The sequence below is a fragment of the Cimex lectularius genome, unplaced genomic scaffold (genome assembly GCF_000648675.2).
Source record: "Cimex lectularius strain Harlan isolate CLEC.00 unplaced genomic scaffold, Clec_2.1 scaffold206, whole genome shotgun sequence".
In the NCBI taxonomy this organism is placed as follows: domain Eukaryota; kingdom Metazoa; phylum Arthropoda; class Insecta; order Hemiptera; family Cimicidae; genus Cimex; species Cimex lectularius.
In genome coordinates, this window is record NW_019392762.1 from 230,050 (window position 1) to 250,264 (window position 20,215).

The window sequence follows — 20,215 nt, forward strand, 5'->3', positions numbered from 1 at the left end:
ATCATAAGTCATAATAATTTGAATGAATAGTTTCGAAATCGATATGAATTTAACTGGTGAAAAAGAAAGAAATGAGAGCTAAGGACGACCGTTCATCTTCACAAGAACAAATCTAAGTACCAAAAAGAATGTGAAAAAGTGAAAACGGCTGAAACACGGATGGATCTAGAGCAAGAATGTACGGGGGCAGTCCTGGTACCAAATACCCAGAACCATGGGAAAATTCACCAGTAATTTCTAGTCTGAGTGCATGCAATTGAGAGATGTACCCAGTTCATTCTGAACAAATCCAAATAATAAGAATACAGCCATGTCAGAAAGCCAAGCAGCCATCAAAGCCCTAAGTTCAAAACATCATTTGAGCAAAGATGATGCTGAATTGCACAATTAAACTAAATAGATTAGGTATACAAATCTCCTGGGTGTCGGGCATGTGGGAATACAGGGCTGTGATAACGGACGTCCTTGCAAATATGGCATAGGGATTCAAACAATCAATGACTGTCATGGACAAAAAGCAAAATGAAAAACAATCCAAGAACCTTCTAACAAATTTTGGAAGTAAACAAACAACTGGATGCATAAGGAAGCAGGAAAAAACTTCGAATCCTAACAGAACACTGCAGGCTGAATGGGCATCTGAAGAAGATTGGTATAACAACATGACAGATACAGAGTCTGTAAAAGCAGAGGAGACACCAACACATGCACAAACCTGGCGCTATATTTTCCTGCATGAGAAAGTGTTTTGGATCCTTTTGAAAAGATAGTTCCTACCAACAGTAAGTTGTTTTCCAACGTTACAGATTTCGGGCTTTCAGCTCATCATCAGTTTGTAGAACTCCTTCAACCTGATGATGAGCTAAAAGCTCGAAATCCGGATCGTTGGAAAACAACTTACTGTGAGTAGGAACTATCTTTTCAAAAGGATTGAACACCGCACTCACTCCACCATTCATTTCTAGTGTTTTGGATTGGACATCGCAACCGTATAAGAAATTCAACCACTGAAACCAACTGATCAAGTTCCATGATAAACTAGGACACACCGGTGTACTGGAATGGGGATACATCAGCTCTTAATGGGCGGAGTATATTGGGCACCCTGAACATTACACCTTACATCTATACAAGAAGACCACAGAAACTATGATGACTATGGTTTATTGGAGGAATGCTCTTATTCAAACTGCCTTACCAAAAGGGTGGTATAGCCCAACTGTGTATGCTATTGGATGTTCCTACATTATTCAATGTGTCTTTTAATATGTTTTATTTGTGTATGCTATGATTCGTTTTTATTCGACGCAACCATCTGGTCTTCAGGGATAACCGTTCCACACTATTTTTAGTTATACAGAAAGAATGAGGTTCATTGTGGATTTCAAATGAACAAAAACCGAGTTGAATTAAATTCCGCCCAATTTGACCAGGGTTCAAAGGAGTGTTGACCTTTTCGAAAATAGACATGTGGGAGTCGCGTGCGTTCGGACCATGTTGCCCGCAACAATAAGCGCTTGGCGATACGGCGACTGGGCACGAAACGTTCACAAAAGGTAATAGCCGGTAGACAATGTCCCCCACGTGAGCTGGACTCACTCAAAACAACCTTTTTTCACTCAAAAAGAAAAAAAAGAGACGGAAAATTACCGTCTTGGAAGATTTATGATAAAAAACGGTCGTTCACCCGTCGATATTTCCGAGGGGGTGATAGAAAGAATACGCCTGCGAACCATTTCACATCCATATTGCCCTTTATTAATGGTCTCCGAGTAAATCCCGTGGGTAAATGGTTCCAAGGTCTAACCTTGAATTTATAAGGCAGTAAATGATCTGTCCAAAACGGAAATATAATCAGTAAAAGAACGCACAACTCAAGTCTAAATTATTATTTCTTTTTCTGTTATGCCATTATACCCGACAATTGGACAACATGACAAAATATAATCTTATGAAATCGGAAAAACACGGTCTCCCTTTCCACCATTGTATATAACTTCAATTCACCTTATATAATCTATTTCTATAAATAATAATTTTACTTTCGTCCCCCCTCGTTGTTTAACTGAACAATCTGACATAATACACATTAATTAAAGGTTTTCAAATAGATTTCATTTTCGTAAACAATTATTGTTGTTTTTACCCCTTTAATCACCTCAAGGTAATCAATAAATTTCAATTTCGTAACACATTAAAACTGGAATTTATATTTTCAATTAAGTTGTCTTTTGATTTAAAACCTATAATTCTGCGAAAAATTAATGCTATGTTTCCACCTTTTTAACTTACTTAATTACCTGTATACAAACAGTTTTGTAATTAAATATGAAAATAATATTCATGTAATTTTTAATTAAGCAACTAGAAGCAATACTTCATCCATAACCTTAACAGATAGAGGTTATGACGTCATCCATAACCTGACAGATACAGATAATAACTCCATCCATAACCGAACGGATTCAGGTTATAACTTCATCCAAAACCTAACTAATATAGGTTATAACTTTAACCATAGCCTAACAGATGTAGGCTATAATTCCATCTATAATCCAACGGATAACTTCATCTATAACCTTACAGATACCGATAGTAACTTCATCCAAAACCTAACAGATACGGGTTATAACTCTATACATTACCTAACATACACAGGTTATAACTTCAACTATAACCTAACAGATAACGGTAATAACATCATCCAAAACCTAGCAGATACAAGTTGTAACTTCGTTCTAAACAAAACAGTTTAAGTTGCAACTTCATCCTAATCTGACAGACACAAGTTTTAGCTCCCGCCTTTCATCCATAATATAGGTTCTAACTTCATCGATAACCTAAGAGATAGGTTTATAGCTTAACCCTAGCCTAAACAGGTATAGCTTGTGGCTTCATTCATAATCTAACAGATGCAGGTTTTAACCTCATTCTTGATCTAATACATACATGTTACAAATTCCTCCAAACGCAACAAGTATATGTTATAAATACATTTTCAACTTAACAGATGTAGGCTTCATCTATATAAAGCTTCATCATAACCGAACAAATTTAAGTCACAACCTCATCGTAATCTAACAGATATAGTTTTTTTTAGCTTTATAAGCGTAACAGGTGTAGTTTATAATTTCATTCCTAACCTACGAGATACAGATAACTTCATCCTTTACCTAACCGACACAAGTTACAACTTCACCCTGACCTAACAGGTATAGTTTATAACTTTGTCTATAACCTAACAGAAAGGTTACAACTTCATCCTAATCTAACAGATACAGATTTTTGATTTATCCTGACCTAACAAGTGTAGTTTATACCTTCATCCTTAATTTACAAATGTCGTCGCCATAGTAGACTCCATATGACCCGCGTTACAGAAGAAACAGTGCATGGGAGCTTTTTAGACCAGGATCTACAAACTAAAATGGACATTGGTTTAATTGTGCTGCTTCAGAGTAAGGTGCAGAGACGATCAGATATCAAAATAAACCTAGTCGGCGTCCTACAAGGGAGCGTTCTTTGTCCCATCCTTTAATAAATGATGATACTGAAATTTTGTTTTATAACCTTAAAATTACCAAACTCTTACTTACAAGAATACCTTGAGCTAATCTTGCCGTCCACTTAACATAATAAGCCGACAAGTCAGATATAATACCTAGACAGCAGATTGACATGGTATTCTCACACATGACTTGAGATACAATAACTTAACTGAAGACTTGGACAACAACCAAAAAGCTTTATCCAACTCAAAGCCTTCCAGCTCGAAACTCGTCATCAACTGTGACCTCAATTATACTCTTCGTTCCAGACTTTATCTCGCTTCCTGAAGTTATACTCTAAACTTTCCTCCCACGCTTTTGTTTAAAACATAGGCTGAATAAAGGGCATAAGTTGATATTTGACTAAATAAAACGAAACTTAAACATAAAAATAAAATAAAAACATCTTCTTGATAAGAAAAAAGAGTGAGGGGGAACTTATGGAATCAAATTGAAAGGCTCCTTATAAATTAAGTTGATATTTGGTCTAACTTTCCGTTGTGTCTGCAAAAACTAATATGAACTTAGAAGGTCCGAAGTACATAAGTGGGCAAATGAGTGTTTGAAGAGGGCAAGAAAGTCGGGTCGGATGAGGTCCCCCCCAGCCGGTCGGCCCACTATTGATCTACTCCCCGAGCTGCAGTAAATCGTAGGCTGCAATTGCACACCTATCGGCCCGACTACAAATTCATATCTGGGCATGTTGCAGAAAACAGACAACATAAAATGTTCACATACACAGTAAGCAGGCGAAATCAACATAAACAATGGACCGGAAGGATTCGATTAATTTAAGTTCTATCGAGGGTGTGACTCGATAACGACAATAAATTAACGCCTTTCTATTTACCATGGATAGGAGTGGCAGAAACAGAAGACACAAAGATTTCACTATATCGCCATAAAGAGATTTTTATCATTTTAAAAGCTAATTTCATATATTTAAAGTATTTTGCTCAATTAATAATTTTCTTTTTGTCAATTGCGTTTATTAATTTTAATCATCCTTCTTTTTAATAAAACAGCACGATTTTTAAGCGAAAAGGGAAAGATATTTTTTGGACCTCCAAGGGCATATTTGGGCTGGGATCGTAGAGAAACCTTGTGTGTCTATTCGTAAAATCATGAACTCCTCTAAGGGCACGGGTCAACTAATTGGACAACGGGTCACAAGGGGCATTTTGAAAATAAGGAGGGCACTTTATTGGCTGCCGAACCGCAATATCCCATTCCTCAAAGCTAATTTTATAGGCCCGATGAAATTCAATGCTTTGGTTGTGACTCTCTCCAGGACTTATCCTCATTGGGTCAACCTTCAAATCTTCTCTTAACAATTCTCGGCAAACAAACGAACTTTAAAATGTGATTATGAAACTAGAAACGTAAAAATAATAGTATTAAATAATAATAAAGTTTTTCCTTTAAAACTTAAGAAATGCCAGTTCTTTTGTTTCACTATGTAATGTATTGTGCAAAGGGTAAACATTTCTGATAAAGGTTAAGTTAAAATTGCTCTCCATCCACTATGAGGAAGCAGAAGTTCCGCAAGGCAACATACTTGACTCTATTCTCAATTCATTGTACATCCAGTGGACCCGGTGGTCTTCAGAAACCTCCAAGACAATATCGGTTTAGAATAATGGCTCAGGAAATGAAGATCGGACTCGACTAAACCAAATTTCCAGCAAATAACTTTCCTCCTCGAAACTCCAATATCCGACGATTTTGATCTTTTGTCAACTACCAATGTCGTTCTCTATTCGAGACTTACTTGAAACTGACACACTCGACTCGAATGAAAAGAACTTAACTGACTCTACTTACCTAAAATGTATCCAGTCATTCCAGATCAAAATCCTTCTAACCATTAGCCAACTTACAGGAAATGCGACAATAAAAACTTTTCACACATGGAACATCTAATGATAAGTTGAACATTGCTCCCTCGTGCACTGCGCCTAAGAGGGTGTTGGGCAAGGGAGCATCCTTGGTTCTATTCTCTTTTCAATACACACCCTTTGAACCCAATAACTTTGAGAAATCTCCAGAAAAAAAGGTTTGGAACAATGAAGAATCATGCTCGATGAAACTTTCGAAACAAATTGAAGGAAAAATAACCTTCACCCTCCATCCATAACCTCTACCCCAATCGCCTACAACGCTGTTTTATGTCAGTAACCAATGTCTATTCTGGAATTTATATAGAAAAATACTTAGACCACCACACTCGACCCAAAAAAGTCTTAAATGACTGTTAACAGTCTATCTAATTTCTTCTGAATCGCAAGAAATCAATGAAGATTCCGCCATAAAACCCTGGACAATCTAGTCCAATATTTTTCGTACCGGAAGCCGGATGGTCTTGCGAAAGGAGTGTCATTATTAGATTATTTTTCCACTTTATCATATTTTATGATAACTAAGTTGCTTGTAACGCTCAAGAATATATATTTGTTTAAATTGGCAGAATAGTTTTTGTAATTTGTATATTTATAAATTGTCCAACGGGTGGTTATTTACATTTAATAAAAGCGTATAAAAGAACTGTCACGGAACGTGAAGTCTCAATTTGCGCGGATACGAAAGGAAAATGTTCTTTTATGAGACAACTGTCAAAAATACGCTTGCGTACGAATGTCTCGGAGTTACACCTGCGTAATATTAAGACGCTTGAGACAGTTCAAAATGAATATTTCCCGTGGTGGAAAAATGTATTTTGACACTTAGAACCAGATCAAAAGGGGTGGATAATGTCTGAAAAATTTCATATTTTATGCTACTCGCCTGCGTTCTCCATCCCAAAGGGAAAAACAGAATGTGCAGCAATCGGTTGAGTTTGCATTGTTCTTATCTCAATAAAGATAAAACTAAGAACATTTTACGTCAAGTGATTTGTACAATTTACATATTATCTCGAAAAACGCACAAGAGTACATAAATTTTCGACTGTCTCGTATTACATAAAACCGTCGGGCCAGGGCGAGGAAGTCAATTACTTGGCCTAATAGGGTACGACGAGAAAAAAAATAAAGGCCATAATTTTTGAAGTATATTGACTCCCATTAAAAGAGTTAAAAGTGTATAACGAAAGACAAATATTATTTATTTACCCAGCCTTGTTTCTGAGAGGTTTACGTGCTTAGCGTTCGGCCCTGTCCGGTTTAAAGTCGAAGTCTTCTTGTTCAAAATCCACGGCGGACCAAAACGCAGCAGAAACAATCTGAAGTAATTTAACCCCAAGATAAAGTCTGTCCGATAGGAAAATGCATGTAAAATGGTCACGGGCATGCGATGTCGGTTATTACAAACTTCAATCACGGCTGATCATCAGGGAATTGCAGGGGTTTAATCAATGTTGCACGGCAATCGACTATTCTGCGTGTGTGCCTCGAGGATCTGCTTCGAGCTAGTTTACATGTTAAACGCTTTCTCGATTAAACTGAAGTTTTAATCGGCCAAACTAATGTCCGACACGCTCGGATAGGACAGGAAGCGTTTTCAACTTAATACCACTTAGAAGTTTGTTGGGTGTACAAGTAATTTTGTTATATTAGGAAATTTAACTGATTCAATTTCTAGGTATGCAGAGTGATGAGTTTAGGGATGAACCTGATGATGAACCTGTAGGTTGGTCGTTTCTGATCATCCTTATATTGTCTAGGTTTTGTTTGTTTGAAGGATTTTTTCAATCTTAAAAACTCACCTAGAACATATGTTTCATAATTTAAGGCGGATTTAAAAGCAACTACCTCATAGGAAGTACCAGAGAGGTTTGGGGACTCCATCAAGGGCGTTGGCACATATTATGGAAAACAACAAAACCAACCAACAAGAATAAACTGCGGATGCAATCTGATATTAATACTCCTGGTAGGGGAAGGACTAGAGTGAAAGGATTGCTGATTGGTTACGGCAGACTTCTGAAGCAACAAGAATAAAACGTGGATGAATGCTGATATTCATACTCCAAGTAGAGGAATGGTTAAGAAGTGAAGAACACACGTTAAGTCCTCCTTTCAAAGTCTTGGAAAAATCATACTTAGTCTATGTATTGGGTTCTTGGTTCAATATGAGTTCAAAACAGAGGCAAAAAGCTCATTAAGGACCATTATAGGAACTTAACTAAGCTCCTAAACCTAGGATATTTTAGGTCTAGAATGAAAGGACTGCTGATTCGGCACTGCAGACTCCACGATCATACAGACTCGGAACGGCAGAAACTAGCAATATTGCCTGGAAGAAGAAGAAACTGCGGATTCGGGCTGAGATTAACACTCCTGGCAGAGAAAAACCAAGGCCTGAAAGGTTAGACACATGAGACGAACGTTTAGTAAAGGAATTTCTAGGGTGGATAAGTCCTCCGTTCTATGGGAATCCAGAACATAGGCGAAAAATTTCATTAACCGACTACCGCAGAAACTAACAATAGGAATGGTAGAGCTTGCTAGGAAGAAGAACAAATAAAGGATCATGTCTTCTCTTGAAACGCCTATGCAAACTGAGATACCTATTACCTAGTCCTTGGAGGGGTAAAGCAAAGAAGGATAAAACCGTTATAAAAATGTCTGGTATAAACTCAAGGAACAGTAAACCAATTTTGGTCGCAATGCGCATGTAACTGTTAGTAACTTGATCTAAACTCAATATTAAGGAGTCACTGGATGATGTCATGGTGGGGTATAAGCGAGGTGAGACAGCTTCTTCAATCCAACACACCAAAGATAAAAAAAATAAAAAAGTTGGCCATCTGGCTGGCGGTTTTTCTACTGTATACTATCAAGCTCATATAATGAAAGGGGGAATCCCTTTTAGCTAGGTCTCCCATTTAACTTGTACGTAGCTGAGTGGTTTCCTGGTCTATTTTGCATCCCTGGTCTTGTCAGGGTCCTTTTCGGCATTTTGCCAATGCACCTTTGTAAAATTATAAAGGACTGTACGCCTGGCAGATGTCAGTGGAACTCACAACTGAAAATGAGGAAAAACCGATACTTGTCCGGTAGAGCAAAGAAAATTGGGCCAACAAGTAACGTTTGGCAGATATGATAAAAAGGATCTTATAACACCAAGTTGTATATTGAAAACGTGGAAAAAGGGCCGAAAAACATAAAAAACAAACCGTAGAAGAATTTTTATAAGTTACAGGTAAAGAAAAGAGCTACAATCTTAGGCAATTGTTCTGTGCTTTAATCTGCGAATCGTATTCTTTTATCCCATAAACACTGAAGATGGCTAAGTGGAGAAAAAAGCGTCCACAGAACAAATCAGCGGGTTTTGTATTTTAAATTAGTTATGTACGCCAAATATCCGACCAGAGAACAAGAACCTGTTGGAGAATTTCACCATTTGACTGTCGATTACGTTTAACGTCTGCAGTGGGAAACGTTAACTTTAGTTACAACTTGTACATCTGGTTTAAAACTAATTTTCTAAGTTGAGATGGGGTATATTAAAGTCTGGCAGTTGTTCGAAGTCATAAAATATCGTACAGATGGTAGACAGTCGGATCGGATCACAGCAAAAATGTAAATTCCCCTGGATGACGTTATCCCGTGTAATTACCAAGTTGAAAAATTGGCTCGTAAAAAGGAAGAGCGAGAATTTACAAGACGTGCATTTCCTCCCCGCTTGTGATTAAACAGGCGTAATTGTACGCCTCGGCCGGAAGGGTGTTTCGATAAAGTTAATTAAAATCAACAAGAGGAGTAGATGGCCGTCCTTGGAAGGTGCACTTGTCCTTTCAGATGCATTAGACGTCCCAGCCGTTGTTAATGGGGTTCCTTCTGCAACTCGGGTTACGCAAGGCTCTCCCCCTTTTACTAGCCTGACCAACTCCATCCCCTCCGGCCTTGACAAGAAGTAATAATAGAAAAGTACACCAGACAGGCACGTCAATTGTGCAACACGTTTCGTACATGTAATCAGAGGTAATCGTCAGCAAAATCTGCGTCCAAATAAATACACAAAACGTACAACATTCAAGAACATAGTGAAACATCTCGAAATGTAGAACTTCAGTCATATGAGTCCCTTGGTAAAAAGTAAACAAAAGGGACAAAAACAAAAGAGCATTTTTTCCTCTACAATTATTTTACTACAGAAAAGGCCAAGGTATCTAGGAAAGCATTCTCCGAGCAATTAAGACACAGAAAGTCAACTTTACAGACACGAGGCAACTTTGAAGAGCGTTAGAAGAAGGTCGACAATAGTTTTCTAGTGGAGACCGAGATAACTGTGCATTTGTTAGTAAATAACTGTTCTGCAATAGATACTAAAAGGCTATGATATCTATAAAAGCATTTTCTGAAATGTTAAGACCGCGAAAGATAACTATTGAGACACGAGTGTTTTGAGAAGGACATTCTTAGTAACTAAACAATAGATTTCTAGGGGAAGCAGAGATAACTGTGCATTTGTTAGTACACAACTGTTCTGCCATAGATACTAAAAGGCTATGGTATCTATAAAAACATTTTCTGAGATGTTAAGACCGCGAAAGATAACTATTGAGACACGAGGGTCTTGTGAAGGACATTCTTAGTAACTAAACAATAGATTTCTAGGGGAAGCAGAGATAACTGTACATTTGTTAATACACAACTGTTCTGCTATAGATACTAAAAGACTATGGTATCTATAAAAGCCATTTCAGAGATATTAAGACCGCGAAAGATAAATATTGAGACACGAGGGTCCTGGGAAGGATATTCTTAGAAACTAAACAATAATTTTCTATCGGTGCAGAGATAACTGTGCATTTGTTAATACACAACTCTTCTGCTATAGATACTAAATGACTATGGTATCTATAAAAACATTTTCTGAGATGTTAAGACCGCGAAAGATAACTATTGAGACACGAGGGTCTTGTGAAGGACATTCTTAGTAACTAAACAATAGATTTCTAGGGGAAGCAGAGATACTGTGCATTTGTTAGTACACAACTGCTTTGCAATAGCTACTAAAAGGCTATGGTATCTATAAAAGCCATTTCTGAGATGTTAAGACCGCGAAAGATAAATATTGAGACACGAGGGTCCTGGGAAGGATATTCTTAGAAACTAAACAATAATTTTCTAGTGGAGGCAGAGATTACTGTGCATTTGTTAGTATACAATTGTTCTGCACTAAATACTAAAAGGTTACGGTACCTAGGAAAGCCTTTTCTGTATAATAAAGACCAAAAAAGCCCACTCCACAGACAGACACGAGACTCCTATACAACCTGTTCGTAGAAAGTCGACACTAGTTTTTTTTTATTGGAGATAAAGACAGCAGTGTATTTTTTTAGTAGTCAACTGCTCTGCAATAGTTTGGAATTGGTGATAATACCCTAGTAAGGCCTTTTCTAAGAGATTCAGACCGCAAAAGACAACTTTAAAGACATGAGGCTTTTACGACGTACATTCTTAGAAACTAAACAATAATTTTCTAGCTAAGGCAGGGAATTTTGTAATTTAAATTGTCCTGCAATAGCTGAAAAATCTATGGTGCCTTGAAAACCCTTTTTTGAGCACTTTAACACCCAAAAATCAACTCAGACCCTCCTGAAAAAATCGTCCGTAGAAAGTCGACAATAGTTTGATAGTTGGTCACGATTAGGCCAAGGTACTTAGGAAATCCTATTCTAAGCAAGTTCGACCCAAAAGTCTAAGCAGATACGATGTTCGTACGAAGAACGTCCGTAGAATATCGAAAACAGTTTTTAGGGAAAACAGAGACAAATGTCCATTTTTTGATATGTAACTGAACTCCATTAGCTTGTAAAGTAGCCTATAGCACCTAGAAAAGCGTTTAGTACATAGAAAATTGAAAAATTAATCGTCCATCTTTTTTCTCAGTCTTGAAAACGCTGGGTGAACATACTAGTACAATTTGTTCAACGGATGGGACGGTTAAAAGTTCCTCGTCGAGTTTCCACCCGGGCAAATCAACTTTGATTTTTGCCGTTCAATTGTGTCAACATTTGTTAGAAAGCGACTCCGGTGGTTACAGTGACATCTATTACAGTCGAAACGGGTGGTTCCAATTTCCCATCCGAAGCGGTTTTCACGTTTTGCCCTTACGACCCAATCATAGCGTCAACATAGAAAGTCAATTTATAAAACAAAATTTTTTACCTCGATGTTTAAAACCATGACCATTTGGGCAATAATTTCGTGGTTCGACTAATTTTACTTTTTTCGTTGAATTGGTGAAAAACTATAAAAAAGTTCTAAAACGAATTTGTTCGTCAACGGCTATTTGACCTGTTGTCGATGAGCTTCCACTACGCCATCTATTTATTTTCTTGTCCTCATGTCTATTGAACAGTTAAAAGATGAGAGTTTTCCGATGGAAAGCTTCCGCAAATTGAAAGTCGATATGAAAAGTTTAAAAGGGTTTCCAGGGGCTTAGGACGTGTGTGGATTTTCGATTCGTCCCGAGACCCTTCGCAACAAGAGAGCATGCCAATCTGGGGCAACATAAACAATGCAATGCCCGAAGCGTATTCCAAGCTTGTTAAGGATTAACGCGTTTAACACTCGGAGGACGCGTTTAATCCTTATTTTATAATACTTTATAAATGAGAAATTTATCAATGGATTTTTAAGGTTTTTCTTTATTTTTGAATAATATAACGTCGGGTTTCTTTGTTTTAAGGCAAACCCTGGGGATTAGAGAAAGGATAAAAGAAAAACAAGTAGCTCGCGTTCCCCTGGGACCTTTCGCCGCTTATCACTAAAGCTTTTGGATTTGAGGTAAAAACTTGAAAAGCCCATCAGTCGGGGGACGGGTTTACTTGACGGGACCGGTTTTACGGGCAAAAATTAATTAGGAAAATCCAACAAACCTTGTTTACCCTTTGGCACGGGGATGTGGTTTTTGCATCGCGGGGTTTAATTAGATCGCTTTTTCGGGTGGGCCGTGTTCGGCAACTATTATGTAACATTTCCATCATTTACTCGTAAACAGTAGTTCCCATTTATCTCCTGAAGGGAAACTGCGGTAAAGTTGATTCATTAGCGAGTTAGTTAACTAAACTTGGCCTCCTCTTCCGAACTTGTATTAATTAACTCCTCTTACTTCGGGTTACAAAAGTGGAGTAGTAATTTTAACTTTCGGATCAAGTTCGTTTGTTATCCGACATGTTATACATTTTAGACTTAAGCGAAAAGCGAGCGTCCCAAAGAGGAGATTGATTAGAATGGAGATTACTTTCGGAGACGCCAACGTCAAATGGCAATTTTCAATTTAAGCCGAGGAGGCACAAATCTCGAGGCAAGATGAAATCACTCAACGGTCTAGTCGAGAGGTATAAATCTGTTAACATTTCCCTGTTGGTATGAGATTTCCATCGTTTCCGAATATACAGGTATGGCTAACCTCACTGGTTTGATGCGTCAGACAAGGTTGGGGTTCCATCTTCAACGGTAAATATTTAACCAATAATAATCCAGGCTTATCATGTCCAGTTCGTAAGTTGGTTCAGCATTTCGCTATTTTAAGTGTTTATCTAAAGAGGAATTGACAAAATAACATACAGATGAACCATCCAAGGCAAAAAGTCCAATATTTAATAGATCAATCAGACGATTCGGCTTCTCGCCGTCTTCAATGATGGGTCTGTTTCTTCTGTACAAGTTTATAATCCAGGAAGAACAAGGCGAGGTTGGACTCAGCAAAGCATCGGTGACCAGATTTACAGCAGGGTTTGGCGTATCAAAGACATTTTTGGCCTGGTACATGTCAATATTTTACATAAATTCCACGTTAATGTTGGTGGGTTGAAGATGAAAGAGAAAATAACGCACGGATCCACCAAAGAAGATATAGCTGTATGTTACATGCAAAAATAAGTTAACCAACTTGAGCTGATCTGTCAGACGAGTTTCAGCTTCTTGCCATCGTCATAGGTGTCTTCGTTACAAATGTATAAATAAGCGACAATATGAATTTAAGGTTGGTTTGAGCATCTAACAGCACAAAGTCAGCAGGGTTAAGCATGCCAAACAAGATGAATTTTGGATTGGAGCCTGCCAATATTTTATCATTAGCCCAGGTTATCATTGGTGGGTTGAAGATGAAAGGATTAAATGACATATAGGCTAGCCCATCAAACTAAAACTGTTAAGTTACAGGCAAAAATAGGCGACCATCTTGGACTGGTCTGTCAGATGCGTTTCAGCTCCTTCAGTGAGTCTGTGTGGTTCAATCTTGTCTTTTTACGAGTTTGTGATCCAGGGATAAAAGGTTTTAAACTGATTTTATGGCTTGGTACCTGGCAATATTTTGCCAATAACCCTGGGTATCATTAGTGGTCTCAAGACGTCCTGGTCTCAGGACAACCGCAGGAATCTTTTATAAGTTACAGGTATAAAACGATTATCTATTTCGAATGGTCTTTTACTGTCATATCAGGTGCTTGTTTGTTATTTGATCATTCGTTTTTTAATACATTTTTGAGCAATCAAGAATAACACACAAACAGCAAGGTTTGGTAAAAAAAAAGATCTATTTTCATCAAACAGCTGTCCATATTTTACCAATACCCAGGTTATATTGTCCAGCCTAATATAATTATCGTAAAACGAATTCTCTCGGTATAAAAGAGAGAATCTGTCATACCAAATTATTCATGAAATTATTGAAATCTGTGGGGTAATGCACTGCGAAGTTTTTAGTTGATTATTGCCTCTCCCTGATTATATCCCTACACCTAAGCTGGAGATGGCGAGAACATGAATGATGGACTCCGGGGTGGAGAGGCAAAAATGAGTCCGATAAATTGACGAAGGAGAGTTCCATGAGGACGCTTATCAACCCTGAACCGTTAGCGGCATACCAAGTTGCAAAAAATCAGTTACGAATAATTCCTCTCTTCAATTGACTCTATTTCAAGACAGAAGCACGAGAAAAGGCAGTTGAAACAAAACTTAAGTAAGCGAACAGCAGAACTTTCATACCTAGGACGTTGTAGGACTAGAATGATTGGACACGGAATTGGACATATCAGTGGTATATAGACAGACTAGGTGCAGCAAACCCCAGTGCAGATATTGCTTGGGGGGATGGAATATAAATGGTTTATTATAATTGCCTCTCCTTGATATAATCCTGAACCACTATTGAGGATGGCTATCTTCTGACAGACCCAAAATGATCGACTAAACTATACAGGGTGAATTGCTACTCGTGCTACAAACTTCTCCAGTAGATTCTTCACCCTAAAATGAACAAAAAAGTTCATATTGTCCATGGTCCGATTCTCAACCATTTCAGAGTAATTTCGCTTTTTATCGATTTTGAAAGATATCACGTCCTGGCGTCGGAAAATCGTGATATCTTTTAATCTAAACATTTCTCTGAAAATCTAATAGCACCGTTGAAATTCCCGTTAATTTTTCAATAAGAAGATGACGGTGGCAAAATGTTTGGGCTAATTTTTTGTGTTTTATTTCAGCCAGAACTACAAAAAGAGTGGAAAATTGTGTAAATCGGAAAGTGTATAAAGTAATCCAGAGTTTCTAATTTTAGTCTCAGAAGGCAGCAAATTTGAGGAAAACTACCTGATTTAATAACGCTTCCAACGCACTCGTCATTTTCTTATTTAGTGGTTGTGAGACCAAGATGTTGATGACAAAAAGAGAAAAAATGGTGGTTCAAGGATTGCTAATGTTTGAGAGTGACTTGCTACTCGTGCTACAAACTTCACCAGTAGATTCTTGACCCTAAAATGAACAAAAAAGTTCATATTGACCATGGTCCGATTCTCAACCATTTCAGAGTAATTTCGCTTTTTATCGATTTTGAAAGATATCACGTCCTGGCGTCGGAAAATCGTGATATCTTTTAATCTAAACATTTCTCTTAAAATCTATAAGCACCGTTGAAATCCCCGTTAATTTTTCAATAAGAAGATGAAGGTGGCAAAACGTTTGGGTCTTTCTTCCTTGACCTTCTAGCTGTTTGTAAACTTCTTAAGCATTACATACTAAATGGGCATTAAATTAAATTAAAAAATTTCAATGGAATTATGATTTTGATTCTCTCTAAAAATTAACGGGGATTTCAACGGTGCTTATAGATTTTAAGAGAAATGTTTAGATTAAAAGATATCACGATTTTCCGACGCCAGGACGTGATATCTTTCAAAATCGATAAAAAGCGAAATTACTCTGAAATGGTTGAGAATCGGACCATGGTCAATATGAACTTTTTTGTTCATTTTAGGGTCAAGAATCTACTGGAGAAGTTTGTAGCACGAGTAGCAATTCACCCTGTATTTTATTTTTGCGCTTAACTCTCCCGTTTGACCATGATTTAATTTTATGTTTTGTTTATTGTTTACCAAAGATTAATAGCGATCGCTTTAAGGTCGATAACCTTCATTAAAAAATTATCAACAGGCGATATTGATGTTTGAAAACAAAAGATGTTTGGTCTTTCACGGTTTATTGGACTATTTTGACCAGTCCGTTTTTAAAAAATATTTTGCCCATCTTTTAGCTGTTTAAGCGTCGCAGTCACAACATGACCAACAGTTATAGAAGCGTTACACGTTGAACGACAGCAATTAGTGCCGGTGTCATTATCCTCTATTAGCCAGTGCTGGAAAACAATCTTTCGACTGTTCAAACTTTCAGTCATGCAGTTCTTATAGAAAACTTAACACACTAGAGTAACAGAATATTTCACTAAATTTTGAAGACTAGAGTTGATTTTTAAAAAAATCAATACCCTGTTATTTTATCTAGGCTCCAAATCGGCCTTTGTTTATCACTGGTAATAACATTTTAAACGGAATAATTTATTTTATTTCTTTTGACAGCGGTCGGACCTAAATAGTTCATTCCTCTGTCTTGAGGGGTTTGAAACTGTAATGAAGGCCATTAGCATAACGCTCTCATTTCCAACATGACCATAAAACGGGATGACGCCTCCACTACGCCGGTATCGGAATTAAAATATTTTTGGGGTTTGGTAACACCTGTTTTTTTTTCTCTTCCATGAGGAAGATCTTCAAATGTTTATGTCTTTTTTTGAAGGAATGATGGCCTTATGACGGGACTTTTTTTGTTTAATTAAATTTTCTTATCAGAAAATCATTTCAATGAAATTGCCCTCTTATTTTTATTTATTAAAAACCAGTTCTTTGTGTAACAAACACGAGAGAGTTTCATGGGAAATAGTTCGTTAATTCCTAGGAGGCGTCGAACGGCTGACCTAACAGAATAGGTGAGGCTGTCGTAAAACGGATATAAACTTGGGCAATAGGCGGAAGGTTTTTTACTAAATCTAAGTTTTATCCTTTCGATTTTTTTAAAACTTAGTCGTTTTCCGACGAATAATTTGACAGTTTTCCATGAATGTCCGCCTGTTTTCGCTATGTTTGGTAGACAACAAATAAAGGTTCCCCATGGGATGATACTGAGATCTGTGGCTACGTGACACCGTCCTTGGTTCCCGGGTGTACGATCGACGACCCGAAGCCGCGTCCATCCGAAAATCCTGGAATTTTCAAGGACCCCCCCCCTGGAAAAAATATTTTGGACCAGTCGGACGGCCGAAATGTGCGGGGCCGTCGGGCGCAGACTTAGGCCCGTGTTCAGGCGCCAAATCCCCTCTTCGCCACCAGGAAACCGTCCACAATGAGAAAACCAAGACCTGAATATCCTCGGACTTTAATTTGTTGGCTTTTCAAACTTCAAAGACTGGCTTTCGAACAAAGAAGAACCCGAAACCTGCGCCGCTGGATAAAAAAAACCGCGTTCAAAAAGGAATATTCGACTTTAGATAACCACATATTCTGATTTTTGAGAAAAAACTTAAATTTTTCCATTATTTAATACTATTAAATGATATGAAATTTGACGCGTCAGAATACCAAAATGATCAGAAAGGACAAAACGTTCACGACCACCAAGTCAAGAAGAAATCTCTCAATTTTCACGAATATTCACAAAAAATGGATATTAGTCTTTGGATAATCCAAAATAAAATTTTCTGATTTTTGAGAAAAAACTTAAATTTTTCCATTCCATGCCAGTCCAACGTTATTAAATGACATAAAAATTGATGGGTAAGACCACCAAAATGATTTTAAAGGGTAAAACGTTCAGGACTACCGTCTGAAGAAGAAATCTCACAATTTTCACGAATATTCACAAAAAGGAAATATTTGACTTTGGACAATCAAAAATAAAATTTTCTGATTTTCGAGAAAAAAAATTTAAATTTTTCCACTATTTAACGTTATTAAATGATATGAAATTTGATGGGTAAGCCGACCAAAATGATCAGAAAGGACAAAACGTTCATGACAACCAAGTCAAGAAGAAATCTCACGATTTTCACGAATATTCACAAAAAGGAAATATTCGACTTTGAATAATTAAAAATAAAATTTTCTGATTTTCGAAGAAAAAAAACTTAAATTTTTCCATTATTTAACGTTATTATACGACATGAAATTTGATGCGTCAGGCCACCAAAATGATCAGAAAGGGCAAAACGTTCATGACCACCATCTCGAGAAGAAATCTCCAAATTTTCACGAATATTCACAAAAAAAGGAATATTAGACTTTGGATAATCCAAAATAATATGTTCTGATTTTTTAAAAAAACTTAAATTTTTCCATTATTTAATGCTATTAAATGATATGAAATTTGACGCGTCAGAATACCAAAATGATCAGAAAGGACAAAACGTTCACGACCACCAAGCCAAGAAGAAATCTCTCAATTTTCACGAATATTCACAAAAAATGGATATTCGACTTTGGCTAATGAAAAATAAAATTTTCTGATTTTCGAGAAAAAAATTTAAATTTTTCCACTGTTTAACGTTATTAAATGACATGAAATTTGATGGGTAAGCCGACCAAAATGATCAGAAAAGACAAAACGTTCATGACCACCAACTAAAGAAGAAATCTCACGATTTTCACGAATATTCACAAAAAGGAAATATTCGACTTTGGATAATCAAAAATAAAATTTTCTGATTTTCGAGAAAAAAATTTAAGTTTTTCCACTAATTAACGTTATTAAATGACATGAAATTCTACGCGTCAAACCATCAAAATGATCAGAAACGACAAAAATTTCAGGGCCACCATCGCAAGAAGAAATCTCACAATTTAAATTCCGTGTGTCTATTCCTCAAATACAAAAAAAAATTCAGGCCGTATCCTATTAAAGTTTGGTTCGGGATCGTAGAGAAAATCGTACTGAGAGGTAGGATTAAAGACTGAGGATGATTACCCCTAATTAGGGACTGATGGGAGCAATGGGGTTCCACGTGAAACAGGCCATAGTAAATTTAAACCAAATTGGTCTAACCATTGTTGAAATACACGCCCAAAAAATATATTTATCCTGATAGCGACAAATATCCTTAAATTAAAATAATCAAAATGTAAAGTACCATGTGATGAGTGGTAGGTGAATGCCCTATGCATCTCATAAGATCTTATAGGCATGCAGTCATAAAGATTTTTTTAAATTTTACTTTAAGCATTTGAATAAAGCACAATGATTGTTATGATATTGTATTAATTTAACACAATATGCAATGAAAGGTATCCTAGTTGTTGTTCGTAACAGGATGTGACAGTAAATAGCTATTATCCCTGTCTGCCCCCACTGTTCCTGTCTGTCTGTCTGCTTCGTTGGGATAAGGCTGAAAGGAATGCCGTGTTTTGACGAATCGTCGTTGAACGGGGTTCGCCGGGAGTCGGTCCTTTATCTGAAACGTCGGACGAGACGAACATCCCAAGGATGGACGCCTGCAATCTCGAGCCAAGGCCATTCAGGACCGGTCCGGCCCAGACCACGGCCCAAAGGACCGTTTCCTTGTTCCACCAGCTCACATTTTTCGTCTTGCTTTCTCCATCCAACACGCGGGGATTGTACGAAATTACCCCCCCCCCGTCGGATTCCCCGGGTCGACACATGTTTACAATGTAATATGAAATGGAAAACCGTAATTGTGGTATACAAATAAATTGTTTAAAAAAAAGGGCCAACTGTAAATTTTTTACGGACTTACCTGTTTTTCATGTTGTTAACGCGTAAACTTCTATGTGGAATACGGCCGCTTACCTGAAAAAAAAGAAAAACAGAAGTTTTAGAAAGAATTGGAGGAAATTTGAACATGGTTTTGAAATAATTAATCTCTAAGTCTCTCATCCCCACGACACTTTATGATATCTCTTTTTGTCTTGTTTACCCTCTCACATACACACTCTCTCCCGCCCTCTATCTCTTTCTGTCCCCCTCTATTTGACTATGTCTCTCACTCACTCACTCTCTCTCTTTCTTTCTTTCTTTCTCTCCCCCTCTATTTGACTATCTCTTTCTCTTTCTGTACCCCTTTATTTCTTTAGCTCTCTCTCTCTCTCTCTCTCTCTCTCTCTCTCTCTCTCACCCTCTCTCTTTCTTTCTTTCTGTCCACCTCTATTTGACTATCTCTCTTTCTCTGCTCCTTTATTTCTTTACATTTCTTTCTCTCACTCTCTCTCTCTCTCTCTCTCTCTCTCTCTCTCTCTCTCTCTCTCTTTCTTTCTTTCTTTCTTTCTTTCTTCCTGTCCACCTCTATTTAACTATCTCTCTTTCTCTGCTCCTTTATTTCTTTACATTTCTTTCTCTTAAACACTCTCTCTTTCTGCCCCCCTCTATTTGCCT

The 20,215-nt window shown here is 37.3% G+C and overlaps 2 protein-coding genes across 2 annotated transcripts in view; one reads left to right on the forward strand and one right to left on the reverse strand.

The window, feature by feature from the left end:
- Nucleotides 1-19,854, reverse strand: part of LOC112127075 — a 234,897-nt gene extending 215,043 nt beyond the window's left edge. The window contains exon 1 of the mRNA XM_024227398.1: nucleotides 19,581-19,854. Coding sequence (XP_024083166.1) covers nucleotides 19,581-19,720 — 140 coding nt within the window. The 5' untranslated portion in view covers nucleotides 19,721-19,854. The remainder of the gene's footprint in view (nucleotides 1-19,580) is intronic.
- Nucleotides 1-20,215, forward strand: part of LOC106670987 (ski oncogene) — a 194,456-nt gene that overhangs the window by 144,631 nt on the left and 29,610 nt on the right. The gene's annotated exons all lie outside the window — the stretch shown is intronic.